This window comes from Mus musculus, chromosome 18 (assembly GCF_000001635.26).
Source record: "Mus musculus strain C57BL/6J chromosome 18, GRCm38.p6 C57BL/6J".
In the NCBI taxonomy this organism is placed as follows: domain Eukaryota; kingdom Metazoa; phylum Chordata; class Mammalia; order Rodentia; family Muridae; genus Mus; species Mus musculus.
Window position 1 is genome coordinate 33,063,509 of NC_000084.6, and position 16,178 is coordinate 33,079,686.

Genomic DNA, 16,178 nt, shown 5'->3' on the forward strand with positions numbered 1-16,178 from the left:
CAATAACAGATGCTGTTGATGTTTAAAATGCTGCCTGGGATGCCAAGGGGGGTTTGCTATTTCTACTCTCATGATATTTTATTTGCTAATCTCCTTCAATCACAAGGTTTGTTAGCATCTGTAACTTGCTCTTAGTAAATGCATTAAGAAAACATAGTTTTCCCTTTTGCAAAAGTAATATCTGATTTAAATGTTTAGTTATCTCAATAATGTGATTAAAAATAAGACTATAGAAAATTTCAGCTCTTGGTAGTGATGAAGCAACAGGAACTGTACTGACCTTTCTTATGTAAGCAACACAAATTTAATGCACAAGTCATTGATTGTAATCACTGAACAAGGGATAGGGTATGTCTCTGGTTCTTAAAGAATGGACACACAAGTGAGTCTCACATTCACTTTAACTATCCAACAGGTAGCAATGGCCAAGTAGCCATAACCATGGGGAGGTAGAGAGATAACAGAGGTTGAGTAGGCAAGGACTATTGAAATGCATTAGATTTCTGGCCAAACAAAGGTAGACAATATTGGGCATCCCAGATACTTGATCAGGACTTCAAAAAGATCACATCTGAGGAGTAACCATCATATCCTAGAGTGAGGCCTTCATCATGGGATCAAAATTAAGGCTCAGCTAGAATGGTTACTGTTGTGAAGTTGTATATGCAAGTGTATTGGGACCTGTTCCAATATTAGTGATGCTCTAGGATGGAAATCAAAGATGCCTGGTAGAGCTGATGCTCGCTCTGCTGCCAGTTGTCATGCGCAGTGGGCTGATGGCTGAAGCAATGAGTAGAGGTGTGAGCCAAGAGCACTCTTAGTGCTCTGGCAGGAGAGAGAAAAACCCATAAGCCCAGAGTTCTTTATTCACTGAAACTAGGAATTTTAAAATTTGAGTAGAGACTTGGGAGATAGCTCAGCTAGTGAAGTGCTTGCCACATAAGCAGGAATCCAATCCCCAGAATTCACTTTAAAAAGCCAAGTACGGTGGCATGCACCTGGAACCCTAGGACTGGGCCTAATCTGCAAGCCCAGATCTCAGTGAGAGATCCTGTCTCAAAATCAAGGTGACTGATGGCAAAGGCTGTCCTGAAGCCTTCACACTTTTACACATAGCACACACACACACACACACACACACACACACACACAGCGCGTGCGCGTGCGCGCGCTCACGCACACACACATGCACACACATGAATGAAGATCATTAAGAAAAATGAATGCTAAGGAAATATGTCATTCACATACATGAATCACAGTAATGTAAAGAAGTTTTAAAATAATATTGAACATCAGATTTATAGGAATAAATGAAGACTTAAGAAAAATATCCAAGAACGTTAAATCACAGAAAGGACTAATTTTATTTATTCTGCTGTCTTTTTTAACAACTGACTCTTTCAAGCCAAACCAAATACTTGGAGTATTTTAAACATTATTATAACACGTAATATATAAGATATATTACCACAAATGTCTTAAGGATAGAGAAAGGGGGAAGGAGGTAGAACTATTGCTTTAAGACTATGTTTTACAATTTCAAATGTGATCAAACTGTAACAAACTCATGAATATACTGCAGTTCTGAGAGCAATAACAAAGGTAAGCAGTGATGAACTTTAAAGCCAAGACAAGTGATAAAAGAGAGGATCAGAAACACTAAGGTATTTCCTTAGTCTAAATGACGGTGAGAAAATGAGGAAACGAGAACAGCAGAAAGTGGAAACAAAACCAACCCCGCACAAATAATCCACTTCCTTAAGCCTAACATGATCCCAGACCTTATTACAGATGACTGAATGCTACATTCCGAAAGCATACCTTGATAGATTGAACACAAATTCAAGAAACAGCTGTTCGCTATCTATCCACGAAGCACGTTGACTACTGAGGCATAGATTAAACGCACGCCATTCAAACTGCCAGGTTAGGAAAGCTGTTGTTTTCTGCTTAGCAGATAGAAAATGCGCTTCAAGGAAGAGGAGATGCCAACGATTGGGGAGCAGTTGTGACAATAAAGGGGTCGGTGCATCAAATGTACATGCCAGAACCAGCATAAAGCAAGACGTGCCGGGGAAGCGTGATAGAACCCAGATCTGCAGATTTAACACCGTTCTCAGTAATGACAATATAAACAAGCGCATAAAGTCTAAGAGCGCCTGGCTACACAATGCCAAGCCTCAATCCTGTTTCCATTCATGAAGCTCACATTCAATGGCAGAGTGTCATTTTTGAGAACATATGAGCTATTCTTCAAAGCAGTTCATATACCAGAACACAATTTAATTCTCTACATGATTTAAACATTATGCACAGTGTGGGCTTTTTACGTAGTATAGTTAAAATTTGCAGTTTGAGTTTAAAAAATTAAAGATAGTCAGAAACTCTCCTAAGTAATTGGAAACGAGACAGCACACTTTTAACTCAGTCATAGAGTGAATAAAGCAGTTACCCTATTAGCAAATATTTTCAAATGAGTTTTGAGAAAGCTCAAATGATGTCTAAAGGGAAATTTTGGTATTGCATTCTCAAAGAAAAGTAGCTTAAAATCACTTATTTAAGCTTTTACTCCAAGATCCTGAAGAAAAGTAAAAAAGAGGAAGCAGCTTATGATTGAAGAAGAAAGCAAATTTAAAGAGAAGCACACACACAGACACAAGACACACACACACGTGCACTCGTGCACACACACACCTGAAAGGAAGCAATAAAAAACAATTGTCCTTTGGCATGGTAAATGGAAGTTGCAGACTACCAGTAAAACAGAATAAGGTTGAAAATCCTTAGTGAGGTGGTGGTGGCACAGGTGTTTAATCTCAGCACTTGGGAGGCAGAGTCAGGGGGTTCAGGCCAGCCTGGTCTACAGAGTGAGGTCCAGGACAGCCAGGGCTACACAGAGAAACCCTGTCTTGAAAAAAACATAAAACTCAAAACTTCACACCTTTGATATTTCTTAACATTTAGCCTCGTTTGCAAAGTATGCATTTGCATATTCTTTTCCTGTTTCCATCTTATATTTAAACTCATTGAGGGTCAGAACCATCCTTTTAATCCTTTACAGTCCCTGTACTTTGGTTAATGCATTGTTCCATTCTCGCGCACGCGTGCGTGTGCGTGTGTGTGTGTGTGTGTGTGTGTGTATCTTTTGTGTGTGTCTGAGCACATAAGCCACAGCACACGAGTGGAGATTAGAGGACAATCTTGGGCGTTGGTTCTTGTCTTCCCTTACGTTGGTTCTCAAACTGAGTCAGGCTGTCTGGCTTGGCAGCAAGCATCTTTAGCTACTGAGCCATCTCACTGCCTTGTTTAGTTTCACATTTTTATTTGGTATATTTCAACTGAATTGAATCAGTTCACTCTGAGAAGGCTCAGTGATTTCAGATGCTTTTGAAGATGTGAAAAAATATTCTCATTTCCACACAAATTTAAGCGTCATGTTTACACTATAACATCTTCAGCCTTATGACAGAGTAAACTACAATGTAATAGCTGTTATAGTCTTTGGAAATAATTATATTTTAGACTTGGCCCTATTTGGAAAAGCAAGAATGAAGTCTTGGAGAGTGATTTCTTTGAATAATGGTGTGTTACTGGGCTGATCTTGTGCATTTCACTGGCTGCCTGATTACTTTCTAAATCAGAATCTTTCTCTTACTCAGAAGAAAATAATGTAATCTCATTAGAAAGTTGGAACTCATTATGGAGAAAATGTTACAAATATATCCACTAAATGTTTGTTTGAAGTCGCTGAGTACCTCATGGCTTATTCAAGGCACACTACATACGTAAAATGTAGTGTCCTCTTTCAGCACCAGCAGTGAACTGTACCTTAGCAGCAATGTATGTCAATACCAAAATATGTGAGAATGGTTTTCATTGAAAAAATGCCAATTGTGGACTGAGAGATTGCTTGGCTGACACTTTTAACACTGGATAAATGGTATTCAAAGCTGCTGATATTATTTATTAGTATAATAAGCTTAAGCAAGTATGTGAAGGTTGGATTGCATATAAATGAAATATGTTGAGTAAATGGTATCAAATGGTAGGAAAATACTGAGAATGGAGAATAAAGATAAATGACTGAGCTATAGGTGATATCACACCATATTATGGCATTAGACATTTGGGCAAGAATTTGACTTTGGGTGGTTTTCATGAATATGCATATGCTACACACAAGGTATGTCGTTCAGGGTAGGAGGAAGCTCAGAGTAGGGCTGGCAGTTGACTGGGGCCGTGAAGCTGGGCTCTGGGGGGCTGAGGAAGAATTGCTCTGGAAGCCACAAAAGGCTGGGGAAGAAATTTCTTGGGGGCAGCAAAGGGTTGGCTAAAAAAAGAATGAAAGAGAAAGGGGAGAAAGAATCAGGCATACACACACACACACACACACAGACAGGCAGAGAGAGAGAGAGAGAGAGAGAGAGAGAGAGAGAGAGAGAGAGAGAGATGAATGGAACAAACTTCAGCAAGCTCCCAATTTCACACATACATACATACAGACAGACAGACAGACCGACAGACATATATACAGACAGACAGACAGACACACACACACACAAAGAGAGAGAGAGAGAGAGAGAGAGAGAGAGAGAGATATGAATGGAACAAACTTCAGTAAGCTCCCAATTTCACACATACATACATACATACATACAGACAGACAGATGGACATATATACAGACAGACATACACACACACATTTACACACTGGGTGGATGGAACAAATCTCCAACCTCTTTATATGCATACACATACACACATTATTGGTGGATGGAGCAAACTCTAACAAGCTGGCTCCAACGACTTAATTCTTTTCTCTACAGCTTACCTATCCCAGCAAAATATTTCAAGCAGTATAGAAGGTACAATGTGACTACATTCTATTTTTCTTTTAGTGAATGATTTTAAAAAATAAATGAGTATGTTACCCACTACCTTCACATAAAAAAACATTATAAAGTACAGGTAAAAAACAAAAACAAAGACAAATTATTCCCAAGACCCCACATATATTTGTAACTAAGTAACTTGTTTTAGATTAACAAAATATGCGCAAGTAAGATAATTTTCTCAGCCAGCTTTTTTATTTTTATTAGATATTTTTCATTTACATTTCAAATGCTATCCTGAAAGTCCCCTATACCCCCCTCGCTGCTCCCCAACCCACCCACTCTTGCTTCCTGGCCCTGGTTTTTCCCTGTACTGGGGCATATAATCTTCACAAGACCAAGGGCCTCTCCTCCCATTGATGGCTGACTAGGCCATCCTCTGCTACATATGCAACTAGAGACACAAGCTCTGAGGGGTACTGGTTAGTTCATATTATTGTTCCTCCTATAGGAGACCCCATTCAGCTCCTTGAGTACTTTCTCTAGCTCATTCATTGGGGGCCCTGTGTTCCATCCAATAGATGACTGTGAGCATCCACTCCTGCATTCCAGGCACTGGCATAGTCTCACAAGAGATGGCTATATCAGGGTTCTGTCAGCAAAATCTTGCAGGCATATGCAATAGTGTCTGGGTTTGGTAGTTGTTTATGGGATGAATCCCTGGGTGGGGCAGTCTCTGGATGGTCCTTCCTTCCATCTCAGCTCCGAACTTTGTCTCTGTAACTCCTTCCATAGGTTATTTTGTTCCCCCTTCTAAGAAGGAACGAAGTATCCACACTTTGGTCTTCTTTTTTCTTGAGTTTCATGTGTTTTGCAAATTGTATCTTGGTATTCTAAGTTTCTGGGCTAATATCCACTTATCAGTGAGTGCATATCATGTGTGCTCTTTTGTGATTGGGTTACCTCACTCAGGATGATATCCTCCAGATGCATCCATTTGCCTAAGAATTTTATGAATTCATTGTTTTTAATTGCTGAGTAGGACTCCATTGTGTAAATGTACCACATTTTCTGTATCCATTCCTCTGTTGAGGGGCATCTGGGTTCTTTCCAGCTTCTGGCTATTATAAATAAGGCTGCTATGAACATAGTGGAGCATGTGTCCTTATTACAAGTTGGAACATCTTCCGGGTATATGCCCAGGAGAGGTATTGCTGGATCTTCTGGTAGTACTATGTCCAATTTTCTGAGGAACCACCAGACTGATTTCCAGAGTGGTTGTACCAGCTTGTAATCCCACCAGCAATGGAGGGGTGTTCCTCTTTCTCCACATCCTTGCCAGCATCTGCTTTCTTAGCCATTCTGACTGGTGTGAAGTGAAATCTCAGGGTTGTTTTGATTCGCATTTCCCAGTTGATTAAGGATGTTGAACATTTTTTCATGTGCTTCTCAGCCATTCGGTATTCCTCAGTTGAGAATTTTTTATTTAGCTCTGTACCCCATTTTTTAAATAGGGTTATTTGATTTTCTGGAGTCCAGCTTCTTGAGTTCTTTGTATATATTGTATATTAGTCCCCTGCTGATTTAGGATTGGTAAAGATTCTTTCCCAATCTGTTGGTGGCCTTTTTGTCATACTGACAGTGTCTTTTGCCTTACAGAAGCTTTGCAATTTTATGAGGTCCCATTTGTAGATTCTCAATCTTACAGCACAAGCCATTGCTGTTCTGTTTAGGAATTTTTTCCCTGTGCCCATATTTTCGAGGTTTTTCCCCACTTTCTCCTCTATAAGTTTCAGTATCTCTGTTTTTATGTGGATGTCTTTGGTCCACTTAGACTTGAGCTTTGTACAAGGAGATAAGAATGGATCAATTCGCATTCTTCTACATGATAATGGCCAGTTGAGCCAGCACCGTTTGTTGAAAATTCAGCTAGCTTCTCTTACTGGCAGGCAGCAATTTGTGGTTACAAAGAAAGGATCAGTTATTTTATTATTTATCTTTAAAAGTAATCCTATAAAAAATTTAAAAGAATCACAAATCTAAACTTTCATATTAAAAAGCAACCAGTCATTTCGACTTTTAATCCTCAGACCGTACATCTTCTCACCATCAATTCTTATTAAATCATATCAGGAAGCTGAGGGCAAAAATGGAGACAAGAAATCAGTCACCACCTAAATCGCCAGTCCAGCCTCAGTGACAGTCACGTCAGGCAATGCTAGCTAGACCGCCACTGTTCCTGTTCCCTGCCCTCAGAAGGTCCCTAGCTCAACTTATTTATTTATTTATGCATCATAGCTACAAGCAAAAACATCTTAACTTCGCTTCACTAACAATTTATTTTTCCATATGCTTTCTAAGGGTGCTGGTCTTAGCTGACAATTTACATCTCTAAGTTCTTTCCTAGGTTGGTGACTGAATCATTAATCTGCCCCCACAGCAAGGCCTGAAAGAGATCAAGCACTGTTACTGTGAGTGCCCAGTGAGGAAATAGAAGCCTATTAGAGCTTTCATATAATTCTTAGATTAAGAGGGATGTGAAGACAGCAAGTAGGGCAAAACTCCACAACATGAGGTACTCGGGGCATGTCATCCCCTGGGCTCCACCTCTTTGCTGCAAACCCATTATGACTCTGCTAGCTGGTGGCTCATCTTCCATGAGTTTTAAGCTGCTTATTGTTTCTTCTGCATGGCCCTGGACAGGGGAAAAGCTAAACTACTCATAAAAAGTTTCACTGGCAACAATGTGAGGCATTGGGTAGTTTGAAACAAAGTGAAGCACCTATAAGAAATGCCTTTTTAGTCCAGGAGTTCCCTTCTGCTGCATGCTTCTTTGTGCCAGAGAACAGATTCAAGGCTGTTTCTTTCCAGGGCCTGAAATCCACATTTTCATTTCAAATTTTCAGGCTTTTGCTTCACCTAAGGACAAGGTCTTCAGTAATATTTTTTTTTTCAAACAAGAAAAGTTATTTCTAGTGGAGTCATTTGAAAGTGTTCAGGCATCAAGATAAACATTAATAAGTAGATGCGGACAGATAGCTTCTTAAGGATGTCGTAGGCATTCAAACATGGTTTTTGGAATATGGAGCTCATGTTGATGACTAGATTGAAGAGGGAAGAGTGGGAAGTCTTCAAGGAGAGTAGGGGGTCTGTGAAACAGTGGAGTGAGCTGGGATCAGGATGAAGAAACAACTAAGAAAGATTCAGGCAGACAGCCTGAAGAGTGAGGATGAAACACCAAGTAGGAAACTGGTCCCAGGAGGGCTCAGCAGGAACACAGACTTGCAAAGGGGAAGAGTATTTAGGAAACACTCTGATGCCAAGCTCATCTCCAATCTTGAGCTTGGGAGCATCCTACGGTTCTAAGGGATTGTTCTCTGAGATGAAAATTTTAAGGTTTATTGGGAGGCTGATATTTGACTCACCTGGAATGCTTCCAGAAAATGACAGCCCCTCAATTCCAACCATCCAATTCCTCAGTTGTAGGTTGAACATGTTGGTCAGCAATTAAGTTGTTTGAACATTTTTCCCCATTCATTGCTGAGCTAAGGGATAGTGTTTTGTTTTACATCTGTTGCTTTGCCATTGGTGCTGGAGGACTACCTTGGAGCACTGTGGTTAAAGAGAGCTGAGGAGCTGCATGGCACAAATGGGAAGGTGGAATTCATTATAATGTAAATTCTAAAAAATCAAGTAAAAAATCTAATAACACTTTGCTCAAAGGTAAGATTAAAAATCCAATTACCAATATGTAGCATGTAACGTTCATCCTATTCTGTTTTCATATAATGATAGCAGATAAAATTTGAAAAGAAATCAAAAATAGAAAAAAAAGTTAGAGAAAGTGATTTCCAAAACTGACCAGTGTACTTACATTTATAAAAAAAAAATTTAAAGTTACCAAGTGAAAAGTGACTACTGGTCAATCATTCATGGAAAAGGAAGTCTATTAAATAGCATTGATTAGTCAGCTCTGTCACCACATTGAATTAACTCATCAACAATTTCAATATAAAAATTAGCTTTTGGTAAAAGCTTTGAAAATACTTCAACGAAATCTCAATATACAGATATATAAGGGAATACCTTTAAAGTCTAGGATGATCAAGTTAAAAATAGTTTAACTAGATTTATGCAAAAATAACACCTCAGTAAATTTGTTCACGACATAGTGTATATTATTTTCCAAAATCACATAGCAGGCTAAAATGTGTGAATCTAAAACTAGAATATTTTAATATGCTTAGATAAAATTATTTCAATCTAAAATTTGTGACAGAACTAGGGATATAGCTAGGTTGGTAAAGGGCTTGCTGTGCAATCAGAAGGACCAGAGACAGGTCTCCATAACTCATGTGACAGGCGGAGCCCAGCAGTACAGTTCAGTGATTGGAGCACGTGGGAGGCAGAAGTGGCCAGGTTCCTGCACCTTGCTGGTGAGCAAGTCTAGCTAAGTCAATGAGCTCTAAGCTCAGAAAGATAGCCAGTCTCAAAGTAAGATAGTGAAAGAGGAAACACCTGTCTTCAAGCTCTGGTCTTCACATGCACATATATACACACAAATGTACATGTGTGCACACTGGCACACACAGGTACAAGCACATGAATGTGTGCAAATGTACACATATGGATACATTTAAAAAGACTTGATTTCAATTTTACCAATTACTATTAGCCTAGAAATGAATTCAGGAGTGTTGCCCTTTCATTCCCGAATAGCTTCTGTACTTACTGGCTGGTTGTGTATCGACTTGACACAAGCTGGAGTTATCCCAAAGAAAGGAGCTTCAGGTGAGGAAATGCCTCCATGAGATCCAGCTGTAAGGCATTTTCTCAATTAGTTATCAAGGTGGGAGGGCCCCTTGTGGGTGGTGCCATCTCTGGGCTGGTAGTCTTAGGTTCTATAAGAGAGCAGGCTGAGCAAGCCAGGGGGAGCAAGCCAGGGAAACAAGCCAGTAAGAAACATCCCTCCATGCCCTCTGCATCAGCTCCTGCTTCCTGACCTGCTTGAATTTCAGTCCTGACTTCCTTTGGTGATGAAGAACAATGTGGAAGTATAAGCTAAATAAACCTTTTCCTCCCCAACTTTGGTCTTGATGTTTGTTCAGGAATAGAAACCCTGACTAAGACAGACTCTATAGGGAATTTTACTATAATTCTGAGATCCAAAAGAAACAAGGAGATTCTAGATTTGTATATAGACACATGTGATTCAACCAGGAGCTTCGCTGTTCCTGTCTGTTCCCTTACAGCTCTTTAACAAAATGACTAAGGAGATCAGAAACCACTCCAGTGAGAGTCTCTTTTAACTGCTGGGCTTTTCATGAAAATCAATATTCTTTCAGAGACTAGCTTTTCACAATGGTTTTCTTGACCATAAGTGTTAGAAAAGTTACTCTGAGCTGAAGTTTCATCTAATACAATGGTTATCATCATACACACACACATCAAGGTTTGAAAAGTTACAAGCATAAACAACACTATACTTTTCATTAAAACAAAGATAAGGTAATCCATTCTGCAGTAGGTTTTTAAAAAATCATGTATAATATGATAGTATAATGAATATCTTTCTAATTATGTAACATAGTATATTTTATACACACACACATACCCCTTATTGCTCTGTTGAAGCTACTGAGGAGCATCTGGGCTAATTTAGGGATTTGCAGGAAATGATTGAGATAGGATATTTGAAGATGTTTCAATTGTGAAGTCCTTTGTACTGCATACAGGACAATTTATCCAGTCTTCCATCTTCCCACACTCCTCAAGCAGATTCCGAGGACACAGTATCCTCTTTCCGAGTCCTTTGACACATGCACTGTCTGCTTCCCACCTTTCAGTCCCACCCCTGTGTGCTCTTCAATGCTTAAAAATTTTGTTCTTCTTTTCTCCTGCAAATGAAATTCTGTCCATTTGCATTCTGAAAACCAAGAAACCAGTTGAATTGGAGAGATCACTTACAGATGAAATCTTATTCGAATTGAAGTAGTAAATCAGAATCTTGGATGCATACAACCCTTTCAAAAGGAGAGGAGATAGCACATTGTTAAAACATGCCAGCAGCAAAGTCATTCCCTCACTAAAGGGGTTCATAGGTCAGTCATTGGCTTTCTTCTGGACAGTACTGCAGAGCTTCAGCTGACAACTCTAAGTCCTGACTTTGCTGGTGTCTTTGACAATATGCTTTCTGGCTGTGGAACATTGTCTTTGCTAAGGTAATGGAGCTTCACAAACTATTAGAGTGTTACTCTTCTTTGAAAGGCAGAAGTATTGCCATGGGAGCAGAGATTCATCTTTTCCTGTTAATGGATGTTGTTATGTCAAAATATTAATCATGTTTAAACAGTACAAAGCATTTTAATTTTGTTTGTTTTTTTTTTTTGCATTCAACTTTTATTTTGTTTTACTTTCATCATGTATGTGTGACTATAGGAAATAACTTCCTAACATTCTTCCCTGAAAAATCATCGAAAAACAAAGCCATGCTTTATAGGAACTGTCAAAGTTGAATGCAGAGCGTGTCACCCTGCATTCCATTTCGTTACTCCTTCATGACTGACAGCCCTATCCTTTCCATTAATTTTAGATTAGATGAAATATGACAGAAGACCACTTATAACTCTAAATTGGCACATGTGTCTCTATGTGTGTGTATGTGTACTAGGGGTCACATGTGCCTCTGTGTGCACATGGAAGTCAGAGGACAGTTGGTGGTAGTCAGTTCTCCTCTTCCACTACATGGGTCTCTGGCATTGAACCCAGGTGGCCACGCTTTGTGGCAAGTGTCTTTACATGCTAAGCTGTCTTACAGGCCCCAAGCAGACTCTTCTTAAGTCACATAAAAGGAAGGAAAACTGATGAAAGTCCCCAAGTGTAGCTCCATTCTGTTGTACAGCCTCCTACAAGGCAACAGCTAATCTTTTCCAAAAGTTCCACCAAATAGGAACTGGGTATGCAGATGGCCTTGGGATCCATTCTCATTCAAACTGCCGCAGTAGCCAAGGGACATGGCAATTGGGGGCTGTTGTTTTGGAGATCCCTGTGGCTTATTAGGACCCTAATGAGTAATTTGAAGGGAAGTCTCCAGTACATCATACTGTGATTTTCATTTAATAACCCAGCCCTTCTGGGACCAATCTTGTGCACCTAGTGCATTTCCTGGCTTTTACTTCTACTCCAACTTAAAGGCACAAAAGGAAAGATTGGAAGCCAGGATCTGCCTCTGAGGAAGAATGCTTGGTATTTGTCTCTCTAGGCTTCAGTTATGGGTGGATTTAATGTCTTGATCATTATTAATGATACTGCAGGAAATGTGGGAGAGCAGATAGCTCTTTGGCACATTTATGTCATTGTTTCTTTGATAACATACTTAGTGTTGGACTATTGAATCATAGGAAATTAATATGCTTAAATGTTTAAAGAATAGTTTATAGTTGTGTCTTTTTTTTTACATTGACTGTGTTAATTTAATCACAACTAACAATGTATATAAATTACCTTGCACAACTTCATAAATATTTCATTTGGTTCATCTTTATAAAAGCCACTTTAACAGGTGGAACATGGCATCTCATGTTCTTTGGATTTGCTGTCTCTGATGACAGTTGTGTGCAGTGTCTACATCAGCTGAGTGTTGGCATCTCTGCTTTTTAAGACATGTCTAGTCCTGTTTGAATCTCTGTGTTTGTTTTCTTAATATTGAGTTAACTTCCTTACACATTTTTGATATTTACCTTTTATCTGGTATGTTTTATAAATATTTTCACCTATCTCATTGTTTTTTTCCCCAAGAGTATCTTGTTTTAGCTGTACTTGACAGAGGATAATTCTTTCCATACTGAACTATCTCTATATTAAAGGATGGAGTCTTTGCACATACATAGAATTATATCGGTATAGATTTTGTATTCTGCTGCTTGTTTTGTTTTCTCTAAATACAAGCTAGCTTAATTTAGTTGGAAATGTCGCTCATGTGTTCTGTATCCTTGGTGAAATGTTGTCTACATTTTCTAGCAATTGCTGAGGACATGTTTAGTCCCCAAGTGTATTTATGGGTATTCTTACTCCTTTTGGCTCTATGCATGAGTATTGTGGAGATCTGTCCTTAGATACATTTACATTTATGCATATTGTATTATTTTTAGGGAATTTGACCTTTCAAAATTAAACAATGTTCCCCTATCAATTTTCCGAGATTTACTTTGTTTAGTATTAATGTAGCTGTTTTCTTTTGTTGAAGTTCTGCGTGTATCTTTTATTGGTCATTTTATTTTTTTAACTCACATATGCCTTTAACATCAGTGGATTTTTGTTTACAGTATGTAGTTTGTCTGGTATTATAATCCAATATAATGATGTTTAGGTTTTAACTGATATACAAAGTTTAAATCTATTGTAATCATTACTATTGAATTTCAACCTACTATATTATGGCTGTTTTATTTATTGATCTCCTTGATTTTTTTCCTCCTTTGCATTTAATTTTGAGTTCTGCATTTAACTTTTTATTGATGTGTACTTTAAATAATTTATTTTAGTCATCGACCTTGGTTTTATATATATATATATATATATATATATATATATATATGTGTGTGTGTGTGTGTGTGTGTGTGTGTGTGTGTGTGTGTGTCTTTAGGGTCTACCTTTAAATCATACCATAACACCTAACAAATAATATGAATAACTTTGTTTTTACATTCACTAACTTCACCTCGAGAATTCCCAGTGTCTTGGTGTACATATTTATGGTCTCCTAAGACTTTCCTTAACTCAAAACAACTGTGATGCAGCAGACCTGACTTCTGTCTGTCAAAATCTGCTGTACTCATGTACTCAGGACATATTTGCTTTAATTCCCTTTGCTCATATAGAGTTACAGGACCATGAGCTGAATGCATCATCAGAAGTCCTTATGCTTGGTCATCAGGGTCTAAAAGGCCTAATTCAGACCCATCTTACTTTCAGGCCTTTCAGAAAGTTCTTTCTCAAAGTTAAAACTTAAACCAGGTTGGCTTGTAGTTCCCTTCCTGTCTGTCTACCTTCTCTCTTGCTTTAAGTGTGGCATGGGGGCATTCAGACCATGCTGTCCTTCTTTGTGAAGAACTCTCCTCTATCACTGAACACACATGGAAATAACCATGGAATACCTATCACTCTCCTCAACAGATCACAGAAGGGTGGGATAGAGGCAATTCCCAGCTCCCTTACCAACTTGAAGTGCAGACTATTTAACCACAAAGGAGAATGCTGAACTCAAAACCCTGTCCCTGAGTCACTCTGCTGTATTTCATTCCAAGCACATACTCTTAGGAATCCTGGGATTCCAGTGTACGGCTGTTCTTGAAAAAGGCTATTTTCCTGAGAACTTGATTTTCTTAAGAGCCCATCAAATACAACGGCCTTGGGTGTGCTATTTGCAACAGGAAGAAAAGCCAGGAATTTTCTGAGAAATTTCAGTTGTGAAAAAAAAAGAGTTTTCCCATCTCAGGCCAGCATCTAGAACTTAGGAATCCTTGTTAGCCATGAGCATATCTGCATGATTTCGTTTGAAGTCTTCAATTGAAAAGTTCACTGAAAGATGTCCTCCATAAGTCATGTCCACAGCATAACACTTTCTTTTTGTCTTTTTTTCCCCCTCAAGGGGTGCTACATCCATTGTGTACAGATGCAAACAGAAGGGGACCCAGAAGCCCTATGCTCTCAAAGTGTTAAAGAAAACAGTAAGTTTATTTCATTCTATATCAGTATCTCCGAGAGACCTGAGAAGTAAGAAACCAGACTCAAAAAATCCAAAGTGGTCATGGAAAAGCCAAGCTGGACATGTTTGTTGTCTGATGGAAACCATGGGATGCTTTGGCAGTCACTGGTTCTTAAGTGGGACGTGATTTGTGGAGAAGGATGAGAGGGAAAGCATTAGAGAGGGAGGTGAGCCTTGCTTTGTTTGTGAGCTGTGTCATGGATATATGTGTGTTTGTGGAGTGAGGATACAACCTGCACTGTATGTAACGTGCTAGAGAAGAAGTGAAGCACACATGCATGTTCTTTAAAAGGAATCCTCAGCTTCTACATTTTCTAAGGTTGGGTGTGTTTTAAAGAAGTGCTACTGGATCAGGCTAGACCTGCTCATCCAGAAGTTCAAAGGTAGAAGAGAGAGAAAGTTTTTGTTTTAGAGTTTCACTTCATTTGCCTAAGGTCCCCTTGTCTAAGGCTCCTTTGTAATGATAATGAGAGGACCAGAAGCAGGTGAGGCCACATCTCAGGTGGTGTCCCTGTGTGATACTCTTTCCACCTTACAGCCCTTTCTGTTCTTTTCTGTTTATAAATTAGATTCTGCCCATAAAACTACAAAAAGACAAGATACCCTGTCTAGCACAGTGTCCTTCATCAAATTTTATGTCAACAACTAAGTGTGTGTGTTTCTGAAAACCCACTTGTAAAGTGTGCGAAAGAGGTTTGTGTCGCCGGGCGTGGTGGCGCACGCCTTTAATCCCAGCACTCGGGAGGCAGAGGCAGGCGGATTTCTGAGTTCGAGGCTAGCCTGGTCTACAAAGTGAGGTCCAGGACAGCCAGGGCTATACAAAGAAACCCTGTCTCGAAAAACCAAAAAAAAAAAAAAAAAAAAAAAAAAAGAGGTTTGTGTCAGAGATGTGTCAGATATTTCAAGGTCAGGTGACAACCTTTTGCAGGCCAAAAGAGGCTCCTACCCCTAAGGGCAGTTTATTGTCACCAGCTTTCTTTTTATGTTATTGTAAAGCAAAGGGAAATCTTACAGTCTCCTGGAATGAAGATGTTTAACACCGCAGAATTTTAGCCAAGCAGAAACAAAATGACATTTTAAAGCACTCTGTTAGCAATTCTAAGCTGTAGCAAAAAAGAGGGGAGAAAATTCCCACAATTCAATTAGAATAGATAGTAATTTAGGTAGCAATTAATATCCATAAACTTCATACATGAGTTTTCTAATTTAAGTCATACCCCAAAATATAAAATGCTTTAATTCATGTTTGTGAGTTTTGTTACATCAATTTCTCCATCAAAAAGTTTTCTGAACTAAGTATTATTTATTTTTTGAAATATAAAAAATTATTAAATATTAAAGATTAATGTTAAAGATCTAAATTTTTAAGAAAAATAAATTAGGTTGTTTTACTACTAATCTTACATGTTATATTTGGACTTGAAAGTTTTGTGTTTTCTTACTGGTTAAAGTGTTAGTAAATTGGCAAGTTGTTCCCCTTTTCTTTACTACATAGTAGAGGAAATTTTGAAAGGGGTAGATTGCACAACATTCTAAGACACAACCATTCAGAAATGGAAGCTGGATCTGATGGTGCA

The 16,178-nt window shown here is 38.8% G+C and overlaps 1 protein-coding gene across 6 annotated transcripts in view; it reads left to right on the forward strand.

Moving 5' to 3' along the window:
- Positions 1–16,178, forward strand: part of Camk4 (calcium/calmodulin-dependent protein kinase IV) — a 260,827-nt gene that overhangs the window by 128,568 nt on the left and 116,081 nt on the right. For 5 of the 6 annotated variants that reach the window (XM_006525544.4, XM_030250297.1, XM_006525543.3 and 2 more), the window contains one exon: positions 14,485–14,563. The exons of the other annotated variant lie outside the window; for it this stretch is intronic. In XM_006525544.4, coding sequence (XP_006525607.1) covers positions 14,485–14,563 — 79 coding nt within the window. The remainder of the gene's footprint in view (positions 1–14,484; positions 14,564–16,178) is intronic. 6 annotated transcript variants of the gene reach the window in all.